This window comes from Centroberyx affinis, unplaced genomic scaffold, assembly GCF_046629955.1.
Source record: "Centroberyx affinis isolate AG114_WGS23_722 - 3 ecotype Tasmania unplaced genomic scaffold, CSIRO-AGI_Caff_v1 ptg002475l_1, whole genome shotgun sequence".
In the NCBI taxonomy this organism is placed as follows: domain Eukaryota; kingdom Metazoa; phylum Chordata; class Actinopteri; order Beryciformes; family Berycidae; genus Centroberyx; species Centroberyx affinis.
In genome coordinates, this window is record NW_027280707.1 from 585,663 (window position 1) to 612,164 (window position 26,502).

At 43.9% G+C, this 26,502-nt stretch overlaps 1 protein-coding gene across 4 annotated transcripts in view; it reads right to left on the reverse strand.

Annotated features, from left to right (window-relative positions):
• The window catches only part of per2 (period circadian clock 2), a 28,028-nt gene extending 1,983 nt beyond the window's left edge, over positions 1 to 26,045 (reverse strand). Inside the window, exons 1-23 of one of the 4 annotated variants that reach the window (XM_071534011.1) lie at positions 25,899 to 26,045; positions 16,917 to 17,491; positions 12,333 to 12,425; positions 11,896 to 12,053; positions 11,202 to 11,323; positions 10,731 to 10,932; positions 9,793 to 9,844; positions 9,296 to 9,438; positions 8,963 to 9,041; positions 8,721 to 8,827; positions 8,455 to 8,608; positions 8,135 to 8,249; positions 7,568 to 7,717; positions 6,448 to 6,553; positions 6,085 to 6,262; positions 5,694 to 5,818; positions 5,287 to 5,493; positions 4,649 to 4,912; positions 3,597 to 4,501; positions 3,023 to 3,139; positions 1,840 to 2,092; positions 1,144 to 1,351; positions 447 to 597 (exon numbers count right to left, since the gene is read on the reverse strand). In XM_071534011.1, coding sequence (XP_071390112.1) covers positions 447 to 597; positions 1,144 to 1,351; positions 1,840 to 2,092; positions 3,023 to 3,139; positions 3,597 to 4,501; positions 4,649 to 4,912; positions 5,287 to 5,493; positions 5,694 to 5,818; positions 6,085 to 6,262; positions 6,448 to 6,553; positions 7,568 to 7,717; positions 8,135 to 8,249; positions 8,455 to 8,608; positions 8,721 to 8,827; positions 8,963 to 9,041; positions 9,296 to 9,438; positions 9,793 to 9,844; positions 10,731 to 10,932; positions 11,202 to 11,323; positions 11,896 to 12,053; positions 12,333 to 12,425; positions 16,917 to 17,365 — 4,338 coding nt within the window. In that variant the 5' untranslated portion in view covers positions 17,366 to 17,491; positions 25,899 to 26,045. Of the gene's footprint in view, positions 1 to 446; positions 598 to 1,143; positions 1,352 to 1,839; positions 2,093 to 3,022; positions 3,140 to 3,596; positions 4,502 to 4,648; positions 4,913 to 5,286; positions 5,494 to 5,693; positions 5,819 to 6,084; positions 6,266 to 6,447; positions 6,554 to 7,567; positions 7,718 to 8,134; positions 8,250 to 8,454; positions 8,609 to 8,720; positions 8,828 to 8,962; positions 9,042 to 9,295; positions 9,439 to 9,792; positions 9,845 to 10,730; positions 10,933 to 11,201; positions 11,324 to 11,895; positions 12,054 to 12,332; positions 12,426 to 16,916; positions 17,492 to 25,898 lie in introns of all 4 variants that reach the window. The other 3 variants (XM_071534012.1, XM_071534010.1, XM_071534013.1) reach the window with 3 other exon arrangements.
• Between the last annotated feature and the right edge of the window lie 457 nt (positions 26,046 to 26,502).

Consider the following 26,502-nt stretch of genomic DNA (forward strand, 5'->3'; position numbering starts at 1 on the left):
TGTGTTTTAATGCATCTTGGCTGCTATGACAATTCAATTTCCCTCCTGGGATCAATAAAGTTATCTATCTATCTATCTATCTATCTATCTATCTATCTATCTATCTATCTAATGTTAATTATTTATGTTAAACTTTTCCCCTTAAAAGACCACACTTAATGTAATGTATACTAAGAATTTATGTCATAAAGAATGTCATCCTTAAAAAGTTGGATAAACCGAGTCAATAAACCCACCTTGACTACAACCCTGACGCACAGCAACAAAAACAAAACGAGAGAGAGAGAGAGAGAGAGAGAGAGAGAGAGAGAGAGAGAGAGAGAGAGAGAGAGAGAGAGAGAGAGAGAGAGAGAGAGAGAGAGAGAGAGAGAGAGAGAGAGAGAGAGAGAGAGAGAGAGAGAGAGAGAGAGAGAGAGAGAGAGAGAGAGAGAGATATTCTGTTCTACCTTGATGTCTACAGCCTTGGGCAGGCCTCCCCTCCTCATCCAGGGGTGAACTTCCATCAGCTCCTTCTTCTGGTCCTCGGTGAATCGTGGCTGGCTCTTCTGTAGCTGCCTCAGCTTCTCTCTGTCCTCTCTTAGCACCTCCTCGATGTCACTGTAGACCCAAACACAAACACACACACATAAGTTCACACCCAATATACTACTACTCCACACTCATATTTTGTTGCCTGTGTGCCACCTAGTGGTCAAAATGTGTCACTGCAAGCGTGATGCTAGATGGCACCAGATACAAACTCATACGCTAATGCTTAATTTCCATTGAGAGAAGTTTGGCCGCAATGGAAATTTTGTGCATCTCACACAGTCTTTCAAGCATAAATGTGAGAACACAAATGGACTAAGATACAAGTGGTTTAACAAAGCATAGGTGAAGCAAGAATTAGCCATTTTTAGCTGTTCACACAGGGCAGCTATGGTGTGCAGGAGAATGCGGTAAAACAGGGTTGCTTTTGCTGCAGCCCAATTATACCATGAGGAATACAGGAAACTTTGGCTAAGGGGAAGCTTGTGTCTAGGCACAGATTTAGGATCAGCATAACCTTCCCAAACATTCAACAGGGTGATAATATAAATCTGATCAAAGAGTTTAAAAGGGCCACTAAGCTACTCCTGTCACAGGGCGCATCCTCCCACTCACCGCACGGGCAGCTGATAGGTCATCATGACTTTGTCATCTGTGTTGGCCATGAGCAGCCACAGCGGGTCCTGCAGTACATACTTGATGAAGTGCTCGTTCTGCTCCACCTCCATGGGCCTTCCCTCGCTGCTGCTCAAGTGACCTTTGACCTTCTGGCTGTTCTGGGATGAGTCCACGCTGCCAAAGTAGTTACTGCTGTTGTTGCTCCCTGAGGACACCCAAACAGCAGGGCATTATTCAATTTGATGTCAGAGCATACATCATGTAGGCCTATGTGGTGTACATCATGACCAAATATATAACTATATATAATTATAGGGCACTTCGAGCAAAAACGTTTGCTACAAAGTTTATTTTTTGATAGAGAAACAAGACCCCTTTCTGTACACATGTATTTCTATCTGTAAATTAGGTGTAAATAGCTAACAGTGCACCTTTGAACATCTGCTTTACAAATCAGAAAATGTGAATATCCAAAATGCACATTTGCTCTTGCACTGGACTGTAAATTTGTACCTCTGTGACTGCAAACACAAAGTTGTATCTGTAATCTTTGGTATTTTCTTGGTATTATCATACTACTACCTATATTCTATTCTTTACTGCTGCAATTACCCAATTTACCCTTGAGGATCAATGAAATTCACCTCATCTCATCCATAATTAAGTTTTTAAAAGCTCAGTTGCTGGACAGACCTGTTCCACTGCCGGAGGTTCCGCTGTTTGACGTCCTGCTCTTAGACGTTCTGCTGTTGGACGTTCTGCTGTTGGACGTTCCGCTGTTGGACGTCCCGCTGGCCGAGGTTCCACAGCCGTTGGACCCAGAGCCCATGGACCCCGAGGTGGCCGAGCCGGTGCCTGAGCGAGAGTCTTCATGGAGAAGAATGTCCAACATGTCACTTGACGAGGAGTTGACGTCGCTGTTGTTCCCGTCACCAGGTAAGCTTGCCTGCAAGAAAAAGGTCAAAAATTATGCTACTGAACAGAAGTCATCATACACTCCCTCCACCTACACTATCCTTATAATAGAGGCGAGTGTAATAGTGTTGCAGCATGTGTTTTCAATGTTGCCTCTGCATTTTTAACTGGGTGTATATTCTCCATTCCAGTTACCCGGTACACACATAGCATGCATGTACACTGCACAGTGAAGCTGAGCACAGTTACAAACACACAAAAAGTGTGTTTCTCTGGTACATACACTGATCCTCATGCATCTACTTTAAAAGGAGGGTAAATAATAACATTCATAATCTGGAATATGTATTTTCAGGGGTTTTTGGACACACAATTCATTACATTCATTTCTAACGGGAGATTTCTGTTTCTTGCGTTTTTTGCGTTCCTGGTCACATCTCTGTACAATACAATACAGAGAAAACAATAACTTGTCCCCAGTGTTTTGTTTTGATGCTAAAAAGTGGTTCCACGGTACAGTATGAGGCCAGGGGTATGTTTCGAGGCTCGGTGTTCTTGCATGCAAAATCACAGAGTGTATGGATGCATGTGCCTGTGTGAATAAATATATTCATATACTACTGTGTATACTGTGTCGTATAAAATGGTTTAATCCTCCAACTTAGTGGACATTTCTCAGCGACTCTACACATCAATTCTTCTCCAGCTCATGATGACTACAGATTTATCTTTTGAATCTTTTGAAAGGCACACAGTCTCATGCCATACAGCCCCAGTGAAACCAACAGCACTCCAGGCAAGAAGTTTCATTGGGTAGACGAGAGCATCGCAAAATTATAAAAAAAAAATCAAAATAAATCATATACAGGAAAAAGAGGAACTCTTACAGCTGTAATTGATAAATGGAAGCGGGGAGGCATGGGATTGGGGAAGTGTGGAGGGTTTCTGATGATTAGCCTACCTCTTTGCTGTAAGCCCTCAGCCTAGAGCACACTTTATCCCAATACAAACGCTCACAGACACAGGGTGTGCCCTCGGAATACAAGGGTCCAGGTGGACCAGGGAGATTGAGAGATGGCTAAAGGGTGTAAGGGATAATAACATCATATATTAACACCCTATGGTCCAAACCACAGATCAAGGGGCACATTTCATCGGAGGAGTCTAGGTTGTCTTGACTTCACACATGGCATGGCAATACAATAGGAAGATATTAGCAAAAAAAACTGCTGCATTGTAATACTATGAATAAACTGGGGGGATCAGTGTGACAATGGCATTAAAGCCGATGAGTCCTACTGACATATGGGTGAATGCCATGGGGAACATCTACCTACGGGTGTTCAGATAACCCACAATGAGTAATTTCAGTGAGTCATTGACATTATATCCTGACAGTAAGGTTGTTATGGATGTTACAACTTAGTGGCTACCAGTCATAGGCAATGGGAGACTCGGGGAGGGGAGGGAAAGAGAGAGAAAAGGGAGGCAGAGGAAGGAAGAGAGCAAAGGAGAGGTCTGGTTCCTTTATTTACCTGCTGCAGCTCCTTGTCCTTGGCCTGGCCGCCGCTGGCTCCTTTCTCCCTTTCAGCGGTATTAGTCCCTTGTCCTCCTGAAGAGAGCACTGTGCTGTCCTGCCGGTCCACAGACAGCTCCAGCTGCAGTAGGTTGAGTTGCAGCGGCGAGCTGCAGCGAGACTGGAACAGGGGTGGGGAGGCCTGGTCTCTGCCACCGCCAGACTGCGGGGTTGAGGAGCGAGATTGGCCCTCCGCAGGGGCCTTGGGGGGTTCCGTGGCAGGGGGGAAAGAGAACGGCTGGGTCAGGAAGCCCGCTTGAGCAACAAAGGGGTTCTGGGGGTTGAACTGTGTCGGAATGTTGAAAGCAGGCGGACCTGCGAAGGGGCCCTGGCCCGGAAAGGCAGTCTGACCAAAGGGCTGCGTTTGAGTGGGGAAGCCACCAGTCTGTGTCTGGTAGAAGTGCTGTGGTGGAGGCCCGTTGGCCATCGGAGGGAACATGTAGTTGGGCAGAACCAGGGCCACGACGGGGGTGACCATGGGGGCGGTGTAGGGAGAAGGATGGATGGGCGGGGGGCAGGGAGGGGCTTGGTTGCAGTTGCCATGGTTGTCCCCATAGCCCGTTAGAGTGGGCTCTGTGCGAGGGGCCAAGGAGTTCGCTCTGGGGTAAACCTGGAGGGGGTAGCCCGGCATCACGGCAGGGTAAGCCATGGGAAAAGTGGACTGCGAGGTGTCGGAGGGGGACCACGAGGTCGGGTTGAGAAGAGGAGGCCGCAGCTGTTGCTGTCTGTGATGGGACTCTGTGCTGTCTGAGGACTCAATATGCTTCACACGCTTTGACTTGGTTTTCTTGTTCCGTACGCCCCGGCGTGTGACGGGCTCCGCACCTGCTCCACCCTGCTTGCAGGATCTAGCAGCAGGTACAGCTACAGGGTAAAGAAGAAGACAGAAGAAGAGGGAACTTTGAGAAGAGATATGTGAATTTGACACAGTGCATTTTGGGGGGGAACTTTCCAAGATGACTATAAGTGTGAGAATTCTGAAATGATGTGTGTGTGTGGCGGTCAGTGTACCATCACTGATGATCTGCTCTTTCTGGCGCTCCAGGTACTGAGAGCAGTTGGCTTTGAGGTTTGTGTCTCCTCGAAGCTCTCTGAAGCGGTACAGGAAGGCCTGCTCTTCCTTCTGTGTATGGGCTGCCAAAACCTGCTTGGTCAACCCTAGCTTCTTGTAGGACTCCCTCTCTTGGCTGGGAGGTGAAACAGCACAGGGAGGAACACCAGGGATCTGGATGCCCTCTGTTGTCTCCCCGGCTCCAGACACATCCTCTATGATCTCTGCATGGATGACAGGGTGGAGAGAGACGTTTAACTTAAGTCAATGAGAGTTTGAGTTTTCTATATTAAAACTGTTCAGCACCTGCAGTGATAATGACAAAAGCAATGTTGATCCAGAGTATTGCAGGATAATATTGTGGCATAAGCTGGTACATACATGGGACACAAAAAAACAAACACCAAGCTTAAAATTGCTAAGAAACCTAGCTAGATGTGGACTATTATGAAGTATAGCAAGTGACATTATAAATGAGAAGTAATAACAGTAGTAAAGTTTACAAAGTGGGAAAAATATGTACTTGTCTTCACACACACACACACACACACACACACACACACACACAGGAGGTGGAGGCCTGTACAGTTGCATTTACCTGACTCTGGTTGAGGTTTCTTGTCCCCAACATGCACTATGGTGCTACTGTAGCTACACTGGCTGGTTATCGACACCACACTTTCTGGTTTACTAGGGACTGGAAGGGGCAGGGAGGTGCCCACTACCGCTGTGGCCGTGTCACTGGGCTTTTTGTCTGCAACATCCAGAGGAGGGAGACCAGGCTGATCCTTCAACAAGGCCGGCTCTGCCAAACAGAAAACCATAGACGTAGGGTTTTTGGAGTCTGGGAGAAAAGCTCACCCAAATGAGCTCAAATGACAAGCAAACATTCATACAATGTACTATTTTAGGCCAGAGCTTTGTATGATGACTCACAGCCAATATAAGACTATGATCCAGAGTCTGGTGTCCTTTAGTGGTATGAATTTAAGTGGTGAAACATACCTTCAGACACCTGCATGGAGTTGGGTCCTTTCTGTTTTTCCTCATCCGAGTTGGAGGAGGTCGTGTTGGAGGACGACTGGCACTTTCTCTTCATGGTGATTGGAACATTACAGCTGTCCAAGTACCTGAACAGAAAAAACACACTGATGAGCCTCTGCCTTTTTTTCCTCTCTCTGTTATGTTACCTTTTAATCACCATTCCACCCTCCCAAAATCTTGTTGGTACCAAATGTGGAGGCAAGAAAGTAGTCCCTTTTCTACGTTTTTACTGCACTGCTGCTGTACTGTTATGCTACCCCCCGCATTACGTATAACTCAGGATGCATGCAAGGTGAGGCACTTTAACAATGGCTTCCACTCTATGAGATCATGCAAGCCCATATCTTTCTACCTGATAACACTATCCAGGCAGCTGATCTGCTGATAGGAGTAGACCGTTGGGTCGTTGAAGGCCAGGTCCTCCTGGAAAGCAGTCCTGCTCTCCTCCATAGTGGCCCCTGTCTCCTTCCAGGTGAGAGGGGCAGCCGAGTCTTTGGGCCTCACCACAGCTTGGCTCCTCTGCAGAGACTCTACTGGAGAGAGGCCAGGAGTTAGGGGCAGGGTCAGGGATGCGGTCGATATTTCAGGCAAATGCAATGTCATTAGCTGATCAAGTTACACAAATACATATGCATTCTTACTCTGCCTCTGTGTTTCTTTCTCTCTTTCTCTCCCTCTCTGATAAGATGCACGGACAATTATTAGCTGGACTTACTGCCATTGCTCCTCTTGTTGTCTGGCTTGGTGGAAGAAGCTAGGCAGACCTGCTGCTCCTGGCTCTTCTGAAGGTGAATCCCCTTACAGATTTCCTGGAAGGTTCGCTGTGGAAAAGAGACACAAGATTCAGCATAACCTCTATCAAATACAGAGACTCAGCTCTCAGTTGTATCTGATTTCAAACACCTTGGTATCCACCTGGGTAACATAGCTTATAGAATGTGAAGCAAACTAAAGCGCATGAAAGTAGAACTCCATGTGTCCAAGATTTATCTCAGAGATCTCATGTAAAGAATACCTTGATTCAGAACTTTCATTGATAACACAAGTCTACAATGCAACAGAAATTTAACCAAAGTAAACTTGACCAATTTAACCAAAGTAAACTCTAGACCAATTTCGGATAGATGTGAATAATCTTCACACTGAGGCTACAAAACAACACCTCACTGGAATGATCCCACCCAAAGTCCATTCAGTCCAAGACCAATCAGGCTTTCAAGGTTACGGTGCAAGTTAGACAACCCAGTTAGGGTGACCACCTCTTAATTGTTCCGTTGCAGGACAGCAGATGTGATTTTGCGGGACACGTGGGAGAGAGAGAAATGACTATTATTAGGCTATGTAAATATTGATTTAATATTAGACGGAATGCCTATTTGCAGTTGCCTTGGATATTAACCTGCTTTAAATCATCGGTAGACTTTATGCAATGTTTATTTTAACGACACTAGGGCCTATTCAATCCAATAAATATAATGAATTAAATATAACAGGTTAATACTTCGGTTGAAAATCACATTTTATGCAAGAATAAGAGGGATAAACAGACCAGTTTCCTTAAGTAGTGACTAGAAAATGCACGGTTAAATATAAGTATAAGTAATAAGTATGTTGTTTATTAAAAAATAAAAAAATAAATAAAAAATAGGCCTAATCATTGAAATGTGGGACACTGCTTATGTGATGTGCAGGATGTGGGACAAACGTTCTAATTTCGGGACTGTCCCGTGAAATGCGAGACAGGTGGTCACCCTAAACCCATTATCTACTATCACCGAGTTATCCACCTGGGCTGGCAACGCTTTATCAAACTACAAATATTTGGGTCAACTTACAGGTTTGGCTTTGCTGCTCTCTTCCTCCTCCTCTGGCCGCATCTTGTTCCCGCTGCCATTGTTGATGCTCTCACTAGAGGAGGTCAAGCCCATAACGTGGTCGTTGCTGCACAGGCTGCCGTACCCACTGGAACTGGTGTTATGAACCGGCTGGTCACAGATACAGACAGGGAAGGAGGAGGTTCAGTTCAGTTCAGTTCAATTCAATCTTTATTATAATTCCAGAGGGCAATTTGGTTTGGTGCAAAACCATCTCAAACAACAATACACAACAGTTTTTAAACATTGTAGCAGTCAAAAGTGAATGAAGAATAGTTCCTCAAGAATGGCTATAAAGTAGTTTGATAGTACTGGCGATAAATGAGTTTTTGTATCGGTTGATTCTCATTCTTGGAGCTTTCTGCACGACTTGTCTGTCAAATAGATCTGACAAACACATCTGCCTGCCCAGTAATTTTCCCACTTAAACAGGAGAGATAAAGATGGAGTGCATCTTCTATCTTCACCTTCTTCTCTTTTGGGTCTTAATGTTATTGTATTTTTTCCACCATGTTGTGCCCTCCTCACCTGTAGTAGGAGCCTATGGATCTGCTCAGTGATTTCCTGGATGTCAGAGTCCATGGTCTTGGTCTCGCTCGGGGCCGGGGACGGGGCCACGAAGACGTCTTCATTCACTGGGCCCCTGGGAGATAAACACACACACACACACACACAAGCCGGTCAAGACGTATCACCCATTTATCAGCTCCTAATCTCACTTCTACAACATACATGATTAACTATGTAATTCCTATGCAATCAACATAAACAGTGGCTTGGCGAACTATGACACCCTGTATATAAACATAGATATTAATCTGGATGGAGACTGCGGCTCAAGGACTCACATGCGGACTTTGTGTCTCCCGATTACAAAGGAGACCTTGCGGCTCCAGGGGTTGACGAAACTGGACCAGCTGGTGTCAAGGATGATATACTCTCCATTCCGCGCGCAGAATCGGATGGATGAGTGGTCGAATGGCTGCCCTGCGTACTGGAGGACTATGGAGAGACAAAAACACAGTCAGAACACTGTGGGGATGAATTTGCTGTGCAGACAAATGGCCCTAAAAGATAAACATACTCGTTCTTCCATTCCAGTGTACAAACTCACTCTTTCTGTGAATGGCCAACATGATTGGTCGGTCATTAGGGTGTAGGTGTAGTAAGATCGGGGTGCCAATCAGGTCCTGGGGGAGGTACCCGAGAAGTGGAACCGCCCTGATGTACACAAAACACACAACATATCACTCTGTTAGTCAGCAAGTAGCAGCACTAATTCTGTTGTGCCTTTACAGTTCAGTGATCCCTCGCCAAATACTTTTGGCTCAGGGGGTAAAAGCATTCGGGCCTTACCTCTCATCCACATCCTGGAACACACAACTCGGAGTGTGTGTGGTGGTGAAGATGCGCTTGTCGGTTGGGATTCTGGGTGCTATAAGAAAGAGAAAATAATTTTTAAATTTTAGTACTTACTAGTACTTCTTCATATCAAGTTAGACTTGATACAGTCATACTGGCTGGGCAGTATGTCACTCTACAACTATGTAAAATGAGCAGAAATAGTTTTTTCCCCCATATATTCAGTCTGATTCCAAAATTTTTCAAGACCTTAAAATTTTCCAAATTGACTTTCCAAACCTCTCCAGACTTTTCCACCCTGATGGTAAAAGGCAGTCAGGTCCTTACCATCATAACCAGAGTGAACCCGCTCAGCCAGGAGGAGGCAGCAGAACTGGTCCTCAGCGTGCTCCGTGTCCTGGACCTTCATCAGGTAGGGGGTCATGCGGAACGGATAGTACTGCAGGTCCCCCGCACACTCCTTACCACCACTGGATAGGAGTTAAAAGGAGAGTCAGACAGAGCGAAGGATGACCTATTCCATTCTTTTACTATTCTATTACAAGTTTTCTGTGTGATAAAAGCTCTCATTCAATGGATTTAGGATTTCAAGTTGATGGACTCAAGGGGGCACTGTTGAGCTATTTTTCCATTTATACGTGTGTCTGTCTGCCTGAATGTATGTATATGTCTGCCCTGGAAAAAGCATCAGATTGAAGTTTACGTGGCTGTGAAAGGAAAACCTAATTGAAAAGCTTTTAGAGTGGAAAGAAAGTATGAATAATTACTAAATAAAGGCACAAGGAGCAGATGGCTTGGCAGCGGAGCCGCGCGCGAACACCCACCTGATACGACAGAAGAAGGACTTCTCCTGCATGCAGTCCGGTGGGGAGGACTCTGAAATGGGAAAAAGAAATGTTTAAATTCAAAAGAGGGAGGAACATGATCTAGCCAAATGCCAGTCTTTTTCAGTCAGTCGGATTTCTGCTCCCACGGGCGACTGAGCTTTCATCAGCTCCATCAATAAACATAATTTAGGAGCACGGCCCTGCCTCTTAATTCAATGAATTTAGACATAATCAAGCACCTATTTTAGAATGCCAGCCAAAATATTTCCAGTCATGTGTCGCCAAAATCAGACAGGAAGGACAGGTCTTCTGTGGATGTACAGTAAGGAACAGCAGTCAGACTTGCCAGTGCATGGGAAGTCTTTGTTAATACTGTTAAGATCCAGTCAAAACCAGCAGTTCCCTGTCCAAGACGCTCTGTCAGGGAACATTCCCTGATGAAGGCCAGACTCAGCCGCAACACATTGGTGCAATGTTTTTAATCTGCTCTTGCCACGTGAAATCAAGGGATTTTACTTTCTGTATGAGACAGAGTGCCTAGGACATTTTGTTTTTTGCTGGGAACTGCTGGTTTAGACTGGATCTTAATGTATATTAGTTTTACAACTGTCACTGGCTAAATTGACTCTGAGTGGTCAGCATCATCACTTTATTGATTATATGAATGACTTAGGTCAGAACAACTTGAACTTCATGCACCATGTTGATGGCAGGCTGTGCTTTATTAAAAAAAATTTTGGTTGCCATGCAAACTGGTGGTATCCAGGGATCTAATTTGTGATCATTCTTGCTTTCTCCTGTATATTTTTCTACTACTTCAAAAGAAAAGTGTCTTTCTTATCTTGCCACATCACTGTTGTACCCATAAGCACAATCCTAATCAAAACCCTCTTGGATATTATTCCCTCCCAGGTATCTGTAATCCGATGCTGTACCTGCTCCTGTGCACATGCTCCAGGACGGCAGGCGGTACGGCGTGGTGAAGCTGTAGAACACGCTAACGTCCTGCGGCGTCAGGAACTCCACAAACTTGGCGTTCTTGAACACATCTCTTTTGCAGTTGAGGATGGAGGCAGCCTGGTCGGAAATATAGACTATTCTTCCAGTGATGAGAGACACTGCCACCGCGAAAATGTCCTGTTGAAGAGACAGATCCATAAGTAAAATGAGGAAAATTACAAATTGGGGATGAACGAGAAAACACACATACACAAAACTGCTCATACACAGTGAAATTAAAGCATGTGCAAAAAATTAATTGATCAAACAAATCTGTTAGCACTGCCTATTCCATTATGTTTGAAAAGAGGGGAGCATTTACAGAGGTATTTATTGAAGGTTTATACATCATTAATCAGTATTTGGAGGGGGAAAAATACTATTTTGAAGGGGATTTGATGACTCACATTGTTTTTGAGGGTGTATTCAGAGGTAATGCTGTCAATCTCCTCTATGGTATAAGAAGACACATCCAGGCCTGATGGCTGACTGTCATTGATCATCAGCAGCTGGTAGTACTCCTCATTGGCTGCAACAAACAAAAACAGTCACTTTGTCAAAACATAATACACAAAATGGAATAGATGGGTGGATAAATTAGGAAAACAGAGGAAACATCAGCCATATTCTACACAAAACAATGGATATGAGGCAATCTAAAAAAAACAAAAACAAAAAGTGACTAGTCTTGATGAGATCATGCAGACATTAGATCACAAGTCTGCCTGCCATGAAAAATCCCTCAGGGCTAAAACTCGTCACTCCATTCCGCTGCTGTGACGCTGGAATTAAAGATCACACTGTGAAACCTCTGCCCGCCCATTTCCATCTGTAAATATTTAGCCAGGCTAAAATGAATCCTTTACAGTTTACACACCATTACCCATTAGTGTAGTATGCAAACTATACTATAGTATGAAAAAGAACGATACACAAACAGACATTCAAGTCAGTCCCTTAACTGGAAAATAATAGACAGCCTACACATAAAAAAATGTTTCATATACACTGCAGATAAAACAGCCCAAAATAATAATAGTTATAACACAAGAGACAGCCAAGACAGATGAGGCAGACAGACAGCGATGCGAGCGTCCTTACCTTCCACCTGTTTGACGCAGCGCAGGGCATATTTCAGGGTGTTGAGGGTCGTGGACTTGTTGCCCTTGTTCCTCTTCTCAGCAGGCAGGTGACGCTTCAGCTCCTTCAGAGTTTTGAGCAGCTCCTTCTGGGTCTTGGCTTTGGCCGACTCCTCGCTGCTGCAAGTCGCATGAATCACACGCACATGCATAGAAGCAAGTCAGATATTGCAATTTGATCTTTATGGACCGAACTGTGAAATAAAGGTTTGCTGAAGTAGCTTCAAATTAGAGATATTTCATATATTTGATATTCAAGGCCTTAGGGCAAAGTGATAAACACTGTTGGGTAATGTAAGCAGTACTGGATAGTTCACAAAAGATAAGGCCTCAGTCCACAGTGACTTATGTAGTGAAAGGGAGTGTGTTTGGTGATACAGTGGTGGTCGGCGTGCTAACCTGCAGCCGCTGGTGGAGGGGTTGTCCTGCTCCGAACTCAGCAGGCTGAAGGCGTTTGAGCTGCTGGGAGGAGACGGACTGTGGGAGTTCGAACTGTGGGGGAGAGAGAGAGAGATTTGATTTCAATTGTCTTTAATGAAACATTTCAGAGTGTCCAGAGTGTCTACCGCTCACCAGACTGAGAGGCTTTGCTACAGTGCTGGAAATACCTGTTGAATCCACAGTGAAAAAGAGTGTGCCATGTATGTAAGGAGCCATGAATTTGTGGTGGAAATACGAACAAGTGAAACACATGGAGAAGGCTTTGGCATAGTCAACTGAAGTGTGTTTGTGTGTGTGTGTGTGTGTGTGTGTGTGTGTGTGTGTGTGTGTGTGTTTCTGAGCCACTGTATTAGCCTACAAGCTTAACAGTGCACTAATTCAAAGGCTATCAACAGCTGCCTAATATACTGACTCACCTAAGATACAACACAGGTTACCAAGAATACCAGGCTTACATGGCTTAGAATAGAAAGCACCTTCACAAATAGCCCCGGCAAGCACATTTAGGGATCTAATTCTACCAAATATAGCCTACTCAAAGATACGACCGCTGATTGTATTGTACTTAAGTAAAGAAAAACATAAGAAAATAATTTTGCCATAGATGTTTGATGTAGTACATGATGATACTATTTCTTATATTTCAGGAGCGCAAATTTCATTTCATTTTGGATAAAATTGTCTACCGCTCACTTTGCTTAGGTGTGGAGTTATTTGTTGAATACACAGTGAAAAAGAGTGTGCGGTAATAGTATAATAATAAATGCAAACTGCACAGATCTATGTGTGTGAAAGATCTTTTTTCATTTTGGATGAAAGAAGAGATAACTGAAATCTCTCCGTATGGGGCTGGTTGTTAAGCCTAGCCTATGAAATAAATTGATTTCTGCCAGCGTAGAAACTGGTTACTTTTTCTAGGGAACAAGGAGACATGCAGCTTGTCCATCTTTCATTGAATTGTGCAGATTACAAAAGAAACCCCACTCCACACCTGGGGTCACCGTCACCCACTAGGGGACTTGAAGTGGTTCTGTAGCTCAGTGGGTAGAGAATGATGTGCTATTATCACTGGGACTACCTATGTTAAAAAATAATGTATGCATTCATTGGGTTGTGAAGTGCTTTGGATAAAAGCATCCAAATGGCATATATTGAGAATATGTTCAAAAACAGCCAATTATACTGTTTCAATAGCCTGCTCATGTTCTATCATCTCCCTAATCCCTAATTATCTTTCTCCATCTGTAGGTCTGTTATATTCTTTTCAAAGCAACTACCCATGAATCTGTGGTGGAAATACAAAGCAGTGAAACACATGGAGAAGGCTTTGGCTGGCACAGTCAACTGAAGTGTGTTTGTGTGTGTGTGTGTGTGTGTGTGTGTGTGTGTGTGTGTGTGTGTGTGTGTGTGTGTGTGTGTGTGTGTGTGTGTGTGTGTGTGTGTGTGTGTGTGCCACTGTATTAGCCTACAAGCTTAACAGTGCACTAATTCACTCAAAGACTATCAACAGCTGCCTAATATACTGACTCCTAAGATACAACACAGGTTACCAAGAATACCAGGATTACATGGCTCAGAATAGAAAGCACCTTCACAAATAGCTCCGCCAAGCACAATTAGGGATCTAATTCTATCAAATATAGCCTAATCAAGAATACAATACTGTTTTTAGCATCGACAGCCTGAACAAGTAGAGTCTGTGAGATTTAACAGAGTAGGCTAATGGACAACGTGGTAGTAAGTGTGTGTGTGCCGCCCGCTGTGGACATGTGTTACCAAAAGAAGACTTTCTACTAGGATGTTTTTCTGCAAAGAGGAAGGTGTTTCATTAGGGGTTTAATTAGAAGCCCTGTATGCTGCACTCCACCTCTTACCTCATCAGGTGTGTGTGTGTGTGTGTGTGTGTGTGTGTGTGTGTGTGTGTGGATTCCTCATTACTCTGAAGATGCATGAACACCATGGGGAAGCAACTGCATATAAATACAATATTGAGGAGCTCCAATGGGCTTAAAAATTGAATTTTGTTTTTCTGGCAGAGGGAGTTGCCACTTGATTGTATAATAAAACACATATAACCAAGACCTCAGCCTAAATATGAATGTGAAAGTAGTTTCAGGTGTCCCTTTTGTCATTTGATAACCAGTACCATTTGCTTTATCTTTTTTTTTTTAAATCTACACCTACGGTCCAATGTTATGGCAATGCATAGGTTGTGAAGGACAGGGTATTTTAGCCTTTCGATAAAATTTTATGTAGCAGAGATAGATGGCAAATAGATGACAGGTAGAAAAAAGTGAGAGAGAAACAGAAAGAGAGCGAGAGAGAGAAAGAGAAAGAGAAAGAGAAAGAGAGAGAGAGAGAGAGAGAGAGAGAGAGAGAGAGAGAGAGAGAGAGAGAGAGAGAGAGAGAGAGAGAGAGAGAGAGAGAGAGAGAGAGTTAGTTTTGAGGCGACAGCGACCTGACAATAGACGAGGCAGAGAGCTGGTGCTCGTAGTGCTAATGTCCCGTAGACACAAAGAGGAAAAAGTTAAGGAGGCCAGAAATACTGCGTTCAAGTGGGAGAGAGAGGGAGTGGGGGGGGGGGGGGGGGTAAGAGAGCAGGAACGTGAAGTAATACGACCCCGACTGCGCCGCCCCGCGGTAAACAGAGACAAACACCACGTCGCCATGGGAACAATGAGAGGCGGAGGATGTGAAGCGTCCCATCTGGTATAGAGCGAAAGCCAGCTTCCAGGCCCCCGAGAGCAGGAATCATTTTATTTTCCTCCAGTACGTCCCAGTCTGGTCGTCATCTGTACAGAGTGTACAGAGTGTACTCATGTCTTAATCTATTTTAGGTCAGGCTCTGGTCGAGTCCAGCGAGCGCTAACAGGCTGGTGTTTCAACCTAAATTCACGCTGAGACAAAACAGGTAAGTCTCTGCTGGTAATGATCCGTCTCAAAGATTGAGTGGAAATAGACCCTTCACCAGAAGACTTAAGTGTACTGTACACTTACAGACTGAAACCAAGAGGGTTGGCAGGCACAAGTTCAAAGTCAGCACCTTAAAGTTTGAACATTGTAAATCGCTGACTCTAGACACCAACAAGCCTTCAAAAAAAAGGTGTTTGCTTTGAACCTACATGCATCCAAAAGGAATTTTGCATGTGGATTAGTATCCTAGACCCAACCAATGCAACCCTCTTCACTTTCTTGACTTCACTGTTTATCACTTATATTTCAGATGTAAAGATCTCCTTTTCAGCCGTTTAATCAAAATGAATATAAAAAACAGAAAATGATGAGACTCAAAGCTGTGAACTTCGAGGAAAAACAGCAACGGTCTGTAGCAGAAGCGAAGCGTGAGTCACTTATGTGATGCCAACTGCCGTCAGATATGGATGGAGGAAAGAGTCATAGCAGAGTTGAAAAAAACATGGTAATATGGAATGATGGGCATTCATCTTCATATGGGCTCAGTCCCAAAATAAAAGGAGATGACATACAGCTGTCTGTGCTTAAGTGATGTTTACTTCAATGCCGGCTATAGAAAGTGCTCAGCTGGCAGGAAGAAAAAGCAATACAATTTAAAATCCATTATTCAAATCAATCTCCTTTTTGGATTTTTAGATTTCCTCTGAAACTCTCATGGTCACAGAGAACCGAGCCAAACGGAGCTGGTTCAACACTTATTACATTTAAAAGCCAAATGTCAGCGCCGAGAACCGAGGCTTCATTGATGGCCATCCTCATGGCCGTCAATGAAGCCTCGGTTCACTCATCTTTAAACATAGACCAACGTTGACAAACGCCTCCAATGCTGATGGCTGCATTCAGCCTGTGTTCTGACTGTGGCGGTAGACGGTAAACAGGATACAGTTATTTTTAAATTTTTTGATGACAGTAAATCTGAATACGTCAAGGTCAACTACAATGGCAAAAGGAAATGCGGAAAACCGATTTCACCTTTTGTTCGACACCGCACATTTCCAAATCAGATGTTGAGCATAACAAAATCCATTACTAGGGGCAGGAATAGTTGACCCTCTTACAACATGCAGTTTGTGGAAATAATTTCATCATGATCATTTAATAACTTCAAAATTCATGTGATGGTTGCAAATTGCCCAGTGGCAAAAATTCTTGAACTTGAAAATAACAAACACATTAATAGAAATGGTGTAGACAAGCTCAGTAGAAGTTGCCACCTCATTGAGTAGAATGGCTTTTCAAAAGGCAACAATGTGAACGCCCAGTGTAACTTTTAGCATCTATAGAATCTGTGTGCCACTCGGAACTCCAACCTCACTCCAAAATCAAGCTGTGAGAACAGAACAAATTACATAAACCTTTATTTGTTTCTATTTTATGTTAGTATCTTAGTCGTGCCTCAGTGTATTTGTTTTGGTACCACAGGCGTAAAGTCAGCTCACTTCAGATGGTTTGCCCTGCCCTTACCAGTCCAATGTGGCCACATGGTGGGTCATCGCACAGGTTAAAAAACCCGCCCACATTACTAGATGCCCCCTGTCAAACGTAGCCCCTCCCACAACAATCACTGACCTCTTGTTGCTTCCAGAAGATTCCAGGAGAGCGGAGTCTTTGCTGTTGCCATTGGAGCTGCCCATTGACTCATTGCCATGGCTCTCATTGCCATGGCTCTCGTTCCCGTGGCTTTCGTTGCCGTGCGATTCGGTTCCGCTTCCGCTGGACCCGCTACTCTTCATCTCCACGTCTTCCTCGGGGAGCGAGCGGGAGCGGGCGCTCTTGCGGTGGCTGTGCGGCAAGGCGGGGGGGTCCTGACCGCTGCTGTCGCTGCCCTCTGAGGGGAGGCCCAGGTCAGGCCCGCCTTGGCTGTAGCCGCTCATCCGGTGTAGCTGCGCCATGGAGCTGCACCCGGACGCGCCCCGGGGCATGGAGCTGCACGAGGAGGACCCTCTGCACCCTGAGGCACCATCCTGGTCCTCCAGCACCGGGAACCGATAGGGCTTGGAGTCTGAATCGTCCGACATGAGGATGGAGTGCTGTCCTGTAGCGAGGGCTCGATCTAGGAAAGTTGAGTGGATGATTGAGGAACACAATCACCCCATTGTCTACAAGGTCTTCGCCAGAGGGAATGGAACAGGGAGCTGACCGATCTGTTGGGAGAGGGACAGCATGCATGTCAGTAACGCAATAACGCTTGCCATCTGCAAGTTATGCATACTTTAATCATGAGAAAAATATTTTACTGGAATGAGTGATGAAAAGAATGCAACAACATAGCAATAGGGGGCAGCACAGTGACTCAGCGGTTTCCACCAGCTGCTCCAGTTTCATGCAAGTCAGGTGGATCAGACACTCTAATTTGCCCTAAGGTGTTAATGTGAGTGTGATTGTCTGTCTATCCGTGTTATCCCCATGATGCTCTGGTGACCTGTCCAGAGTGATTCCCTGCTTCCCTCCACCTAATGCATCCTGGGATAGACTTCAGCTGCCCACAACCCTTAATTGGAATAAGCGAGTAAAGACAATAAATGAATGACAATAGCAACGCATGTGAATGTGAATGTGTCTTGGTGTTATTGTTCTCAAAAGGGACTCAGAAGACAAAAAAACAAAAAAAAACAAAAAAAACAAACAAACCCTAACCCAAAAAACTGAGGGGGAAATAAGATACTGGTGGATAGATGTAAGGTAGAATCTTATGGCTGTGACAGATATAACCTAGCTGATCGCTGTTCTGTTATCTTTGTTGAAGAATAAGTAATCACTTTCTGGCAACTACTTTCTGATGTCCTTGTAGCAAAGTTAAAATAGCTAGCCCATGAGGAGTTAGAGCAACTTTAAATATAGCAACAAGTGTCGGTCTAATGATTTAAAGAGACGGCTAGTAGCGCATCATTATTCACACACACACACACACACATACACACAGAAGTACACATGTAAGCACACATACAGTTCAAAAGTCCTTGAGAGACAAAAAGGCAAAGCACCACACAATCCTCCTTCAAAGAGATGTGTGTTTTTGTCCTGTGTTGTATCGGAGCACATAGCAGGTTTAACCCCTGACCTTTCAAGGGCCCCTGCGGGTCTCCCTCACTTCCACGGCAAAAACGGCCACCAGACCAGACACTGTGGCCTTTCAGAACAGTGGGTCTATCCCATCCAACGCTTTCAAAGGGTCAACCTCCCTGGGACACATGAAACACTAGCCAATGCATGTCTGGCTGCCAGCATGTCTGACTTACTAACAGCATGGAACTTTGCCCTTGTTTTAAGTAGCCTAAAGAGATAGTGATAATGTGAAAGGCAGGGCTTTAATGGCACCCTGCCCAGTACAAAACCAGAGTAAGCTCGGTTGTCAGATTATGCCGATACAAGCATGACACTACTGAAAAGGACACAAATCCACATTATTCTCAGTGGATGTATTTAAGTCAGTACTCTTGACAGGTGAGGATGCTTTGACAGCTTTGTTCCAACAGCTATGAATGAACAACAGAAATGCTTTGAGTATATGTGTATGTGAAGTACTCTTGTACCTCTTCTACCATGTGTGTCAGCACTGTGAACTCTGTAAGCTGTCAACATCTCTACACCAAAGTCACCAAGTTCCTGTACATTTACTGAACCCAGTGATACAAAAGTGATTCTGATTTGGGTATACTGGTCAAACTTAAGATTTAGCACGTACAGAAATAAAACGCCATTGCTTGGATAATCCTGTTTCCGGGCAGCATGTCAAGGTGACACTACAGCCGCTGTTCACTTTAAGCGACAGGAAGCCACTCAGTAACCTCCAGTCCCGGCTCTATTCCAGGGATAACCTGATGATCCTCTCTGCCCTGCAACGGAAAAGTGGGTATTTTCTACTCTGACTAAAGACAACTTAGCCCTATATGTGTGTGTGTGTGTATATGCGTCTCACCCAGTTAACCTTAAGCGTCAAGTCCATGGAAGCGTGAGCAAGCTACAACAAGCTACAACAGGAGCAGAGTTTGCATAGGCTTATGTAGGTCTGACGTTCACCTAATCTGTTGTTCTGCCATATCATGATCACGATAAGGTTGTGTTATAAGGTGTGTGTTTGTGTGTATATGTTGTGTGCACGTATTGTTGGAGAGAGGTACCATCCCACGATAAACAAAAAGGTAGTTTGAGGTAATGTGGGAAGAGACCCTGCATGAACCCATAGGAGGAGTTAAGAGTCTTGGTGTAGCAATACACTGTTGAGGACAAAGAACTAGGATAAAGATATGACTTGGCAACAATCGTACATAATGAGGTAATGGGTAATATTAGGCCATTTAAACTCTCTTGTATCATACAAAAAATATCTAAATCTCTAATGAACTGCAAACAACAAATGTACTTTTGTTCACTTTTTGTGTTCATTAGGACTGTCTGGAGAGCGCTAATTTATTATAGCAAGTAACAAGTTACAGTGTGAAGTTACTTAGAGAAAAGAGTCCAATTTCTCTACTTATCCGGAAATATCGGAAGCATTTCAAAGCACTCACCTCTCAATCATGTTATTATTTTATTTTTATTCATCTTTTCATTGAACATTTTATTGTGCTGTTTCTCAAAACACTGTATGAGCATTTGACCTCATCTGCCCCTGCTTTCTCTGAACCGCACCTGTTTTCCAAGATCAGAACTTCAGAGTTTCTGTCTCCCTCCCTCCCTCTCCCCTCTCTCTCTCTCTCTCTCTCTCTCTCTCTCTCTCTCTCTCTCTCTCCCTCCCTCCCTCTCTCCCTCTCTCTCTCTGTCCTCTCCCCTCTCTCTCTCTCCCTCCCTCCCTCTCTCTCTCTCTGTCCTCTCCCTCTCTCTGCCCCTCCCTCCACCTCGGTCTGTGTCCTCAGTTAACTCGTAAACGTGCTCACACTATAAATGGGACAACATGCAAAAACTGGAAAAAAAGGATCATAGCCAGCATAAAGCCAAGTATAAGAGGTAGAGTACAGAAATGAAAAGAGGAGGGGACAAACATGAAGGGGCCCATAACTGAGAGTGCATGTGCAGTGGTAGGTTTTCCCAACTTGGTATTAAAAAATTGGTTGGATTATTGAAAACTTTCAGTGTATGTATGGGGGCCCAGTTGAGTTATGAGGTGTCACAACAACAAAAGTAGCTCAGAGTGGCTAATGAATGATGCAATATGACACTATAGTCATGATTTAGCCAAACCTTTATGTCGAAGTGACAGTAGTAATACATGTCCATCTGGCAACTTTTTTCCATTTAATGAATAATCAAACTGGTGGTCTGATGCTCTTTACACAGCAAAGAGGAGTGAGTACATATTCACCAGTCTGATCATTGGGAGGACAGTATAGCTAGTGTGAATTACTGAGTAAGCATATGGCGACAGAGTAACCAAGACAATCAAGAAGACGTGAATGAGCTAGCAGGACTGTATGGCTTGGTTGGAGGTTCTCTGGTAAGATAAACTTATGTGCTATCCTTCTCTGAGATCTACTGTGCAGAGTGCAGCAGTTGTTATCTGCTTTTGTTCTGCAGAATTATCTAAAAATCGCCATCACACGCCACTTCTTACTATGCCTGCATCTACCCAAGCGAGGGAAATGACTCAGTCAACATACTGTACATACTGAACATACTGAACATTCTGTACAAACCGCCATGACCGCTGGCCAGGGTTTTTCCTGCATAGAGAATTTTTTGGCAGGCGCCGCAGTGCAACTGGCGGCTGCTGACAAAGTTTGGGCCAAAGTTAAAGAGCAGACTCAAATAGTGTTCCCACTCCAAAAGCAAACTCCAGTTATCAGCTAACTGATTGGTGTACTCCTTGGAGTCAAGTCAGGTCAACTGACTGAATATGACCTGCACAGACCCCATGTGTACGTGTGTGTTTATATATGTGTGTGTGCGTGTGTGTGTGTGTGTGTGCGCGTGTGTGTATATGTGTGTGTGTGTGTGTGTGTGTGTGTGTATGTGTGTGTGTGTGCGTGTGTGTGAGAGAAAGAGGTGAAGTAAGGCAACAGCCTCTAACAGGGAAGAGAATCAGTTTTGAATTATGAGCCTGTAATTTGCATGCAATGTTCCAGCACCAAATGTAAACACCCAGGTTTTTTTTTTGTTTCCTTATTCTGTGAAATGCTTAAAGGCATACCAACCTACCTCAGGTGTATGCTGCCTAATGATGGAAAATAGAAAGCTAGTATGTTTTGGTTCCTGCCTGGTTCAATTCTGCTTCACCGTTTCATATTGGTCAATTGTTAGAAAACATCAGAATTAAGTTCTACTCTAAATCGGATTAGAGGAAAAGTCCATTAAAACACTTACATGTTATTTTGTAGCATAATCATACAGATAAACAAAAACATACAATAACATACAGTCAAATGTATTAAGATATCGTTTTATATATTAAATTGAACGGTTATTTTTTGTATATTTTGTCAACCACCTGTTAACCTTTTGGTCTTGAATTTTATTTGACCTGGCATTAAATAGGTCTTAAAAGGTGTTTAATTTAACTTAAAGAAAGCTGTAGTCACCCTTTTTATGGTTTGCACTTTAGTTTTTGTTTGTTTGGATTTTCAGTTATAATTGTCTTCATTCACATTTTGTTCAAAACATTGTGATAATATCGAACTGTGAACCCATCAGTAAGCTGAATGTATCCTTATATCCCTAACGACAATCTGAGCTGAACACTCATCTGCAGCACTTCTGCTTCTCTTTTTCCTGTTATTCACTACAGTTCTGCCCCTGTTCTTTGGGATCCATTCCATCCGCTCCAGCTGCACCAGGGAGCGAGGGGAAAACAGGTTTCCCGTGTCGTCCGGCCAACACACCTATCATCACATTAAACAGCAAACAGGCTGCTGCTAAGCCATCCGATGTCAGGATGATCCACTTCAAAATGAGTGACCTCACAGGGAACTTGATAAGCGCTCTTCAGCATGTGGCATTACTGCAGTGATACTTCTCAGTCGGCAGCATTCATTAGTGTGTCATCATCTAAAAACACATGCATTGATATTTAATTTGGTTATGCTGCTTTTCATGTCAAACAACTGGGGGGGTAACAGGTCTACGAAATAGCAATTGTGTCCTACATATATCCAGGCACAAGGAAGGTGGCTAACAAGGCAAGATGAGGTAGATAACACAATTAAGGTTGATATACTACTGTTCTTGAGCCTGGGTAATACAATCATCGGATCAGTTCCGGACCATCATAGGAGGAAACAGCATCTTCACCTTCTAGGGAACATGTTGTTCACTTGCCTTTTCCCAATCTTAAAGAGATTTTCAGACAGACAAATTCAACGTTTTTTTTTTTGGTTGTAAAAGGATGGAACATTGCATCCAGACTTGCCTGATAACCATTCAGCCCAGGTTTAATCAGGGTGGGAAATTAACATCTGCCGTCACATGCGCAGAGGCTGGGACATTTGTTCATCCGCCTTTGTGACGGATGAACAAAGTTTGCACAATGTGGGGGGAAAAAAATACCAGATAGCAGACCGTTTTCGAAGCGTACGGAAGCGAAATCGCATATGGAAATAGTCATTGCTCTCTGTGTACGTCCTATACGCATTTTTTGTTAACCATGACCCTTCACGGGCACCGTACTTAGCAACGCACTTTGAGAACAAACTGTTCTGTTACCAAGGTAAACAGAAAGTACAAGTCCCTACGCTCACTCACGGGCAATGTACTCAGCAATGTAGTTTGAAAAGAAATGGTTTTGATATGAAATCCCTTTACAAAGGGAAAACATCTCAAAGCCTCAAAGCCCCACTGTGTTAGTTTAGCTTGTCTAGCTTGAAAAAGACAAGTTGAAGTAGAAAGTTGTCGGAGTTAAGACCAGCGGACACAGATAAGAGAAGTGGTGCGTTGCAGCAAGTGAAGCAGGAAAGGGGGAGGGGGGGCAAAGAAAAAAGTGATATTTCAATGAAAAACGACAACATGACAAGCAAGGCAAGATTTTAACATTTAAAGCAGTTCACTTCTGCTCTCTTGAACGTGTTAATGTTAGATTTAAGCAGCTTCTTGTTATATTGCCAATTATGTGTTCCATCATTGTCTGAATAAATAGCTATGTGAACTATAGCCTAGCCTTCTTCTTTCATCTCTTGCTGGGGAAATATTCTGACCCTTGAAAATTAAACAGTTGCAAGTGCTGGGCTTTGTCAGCAAATGTGTTGTAGTTAAGAATGGAAATTGTGCATCACTTGTACATTATCTCTTCATTATAGACTTTCCACATCATGAAAAGTCCCCTTTACATTTTCCCTTTGAAGAAGACACATCTCACAAACCCGCTGTCATGCTATCTAATAGGTAATCTCAACCACCTTACACAACGTTGAGTGAGTTGTTGCAGTTTTGTAACTGCGTATCATGTTGGTGGCATTAATGTAATTACACTGTGTAGCAACAATCTTGTGCAACCAGCTCAGTTTACATAGGAACTAACATAATTGGGAACAGTCAAATGAATGTGCGTAGGAAAAAGGGTGAGTGGGGGGGCCTGAGTGCAATGCTGCATATCATATAATTGTCATTACAGTAGGTCGATAGGGTTGTTTTACCCCAAGACAACTGCAACAATTGCTTTAAGAACCTGTTACAGGACTGAGCAACCCAACTTCATTACCACTGTTAGTCTAAATAAAGTAAAGTTTAATGAGCTGTTAATGTGCTGATACACACTTGCACTTCTTTTATCTCATTAACACTCAACACTTGAGGCATTAATAGCAGGGAATACACAGGTTCTTTCATGTGCAGACAGCGCTGAGCTTGCCTTGGTTGTTTCCCCATTCTCTGACCTATATCTATCCTGAATATCATCTTAAATAGTCAAGGTGGATCACATGCAGTCTACGTGCTGTACTGCGCCTCCCTAGTTCCTGGAAGACCACCTTATCGCACCCGAGGGCCCTATCCATCTTCCTGGCGGCAAAACAAAAGGGCATGGAGCCTGATGGATTGTGTTTTGATCAACAGGGAAGCGTCCCGTTGCAGAGAAACGATAATATTTGCCATTTTTGTCTTTTATTCTTAAACCACTGGAGGTCAATTAGAGAACTCCACATTAGAGCAAGAGGAAAGGATGCATTCACTAAGGATTCTGAAGGTAATCTTCCACACAAACATATCATGTGGACACTTGGGCTTGAAAATGTGAGTCTATCTTCTATTTGAAGAATGGCACACTAGATTGTCCTCCTGTGAGCATACACTCAAGCCTTGGACTAAGTTTGCTTTAACTAAGCTTAATGCTGCAGCCGCCTCCCCTGGTGCAATTGTAAATGGCTGGAGGGGAAATTTGTACCCGGCCCCGTGCCAAGCTTCCTCTGTTGTACAGAACACAAACATAACTGCTCTAAATGACTTCTTCCCTGTTCTTGCCAGCCTGTTTTGCGTCATTCTTCCTTTCCCCTCCCTTTCCACCCTCGCAAAGAACACTGAATGTGACTACGCCTGTCAAACTTTAATGCAGTTGGATTAACCATTTGTCATAAACTTAAGTCCCATGTTTCACTGCTAAATATTAACCAGAAAGACTAAAGACAATGTCTCAGACTGTATCAGCCTTAATACAGCCTACCATTTACTCACTTACTTTCTCAAGCTTTGAGTTTTGGAGAGCTTTGCTTTGTGTTCCTCTAGGCAGAGATGAAACCATTGTAAAATATAAACATTAATAACACCTTTTTAGTGGATTCAACAAGTGAATAAAGAATTACTAAACAACAGTTAACATTGTCAAAACGTGTGCATTGCATAATGAGAGAAAGCTTATAGTGGAACTTGTGCATTAACCATGGAGAAAAAAATTATATTTTCTTTAAAACTATTCAAAACTAAAACACCTCGACTCAAACATCACAGCAGGAAAACATTACAACTCGAAAACCAGAGTATCTCCCAATCCTCTATTCACTCCTGCTACGAGAAGTTAAGTTGCCATCAGCTGAGCAACATGTGATGCTGCAGCAGCCTCCCCTCTTTATGTAAGGCATTACGCTGAAGCCACTTTTGCCATAACCGCGACACATGAATGTATACCTACAACACACCAATATGTGAGTGATGCAATTACGTCATTAGTCATCTATCAGTCTGTATTTAAAAAACCCAGAGCCTCGCGCACAGAGATCAATTACGTTGCATAATACAATTTGCCTACTTACGTAAAATATATGTCTTTGGGCGCAGGGCGGCAGCAGTATATCGCTTTACCGCACGTTTTCCCATTTACGAATAAGGACGAAATCCTTGCTGTCATGTGGGCAGGGCTTAGCTTACTGTAGTCTACTGACCGGGATTGACCCACACACTGACACAGTTATGCAACTCCCGTTTCACGCTCACATTGTGGGCTATATCGCAGTGTCAGCGCACTTCGCCTTAACAACACGTATCTTCATTTGTTTTTAGCAGTTTCCACAATTCTGTATGATGCAGAAATACAAACAAATAGTCAAGGCTCTTAAGAGAAATCCATTATCACATTGCACGTTACTAAACGCACAGGGTTAAACCGCACAGAAAAATACAAGAAACTCCACCAACCTCTCAGATGCAGCTCCTCTGCTTTTTCCAACGTGTCCCGCAAAATAAAATCTCTTGCAGCGGTGTTTTCGGTTGAATTCCGTCAACAGGGAAGCAAATACGTGCTACCAGCTCGCAGCCGATTTGACACAGTGCTCTGCCTCTTCAGGTTTCCACACCAGCTCTGCCCTGAATCTCCAGCCCAGGCGGTGACCTCATTTCGGGCTCCTCCCTCAGCTCCTCCCCTCAGCTCTGCGCTCATTGGTCCAGACGGGCGTCGTGTCCGCGGAAACAATACGGAAGCGGCCGTCCCGCGCGGTGAGTGGCTGCCCGCGCTGTCAGTCTTTTTATATAAGGATGTCATCCTCTTCACGTGGAAACCCACGGTAACTGCCGGCGTGCAAGCGGCGAGAGCAAATCACTACGAGGCAGCTCCCAGTGAATGAAGCGGTGCCGGTGGTTGGCTCACAGCGGCTCAATACGGCCGACTGTTATCTAAACTGTTATACAAGTGTGTGTATAGGCAATGTGGGCGAATTGTTAAATGCGCTCTCATATGCGTCAGACGAAAAGATCTTGACCCCTCTGAAAATGTTTGATATTGCATGGAGGGATTTATTCGTAG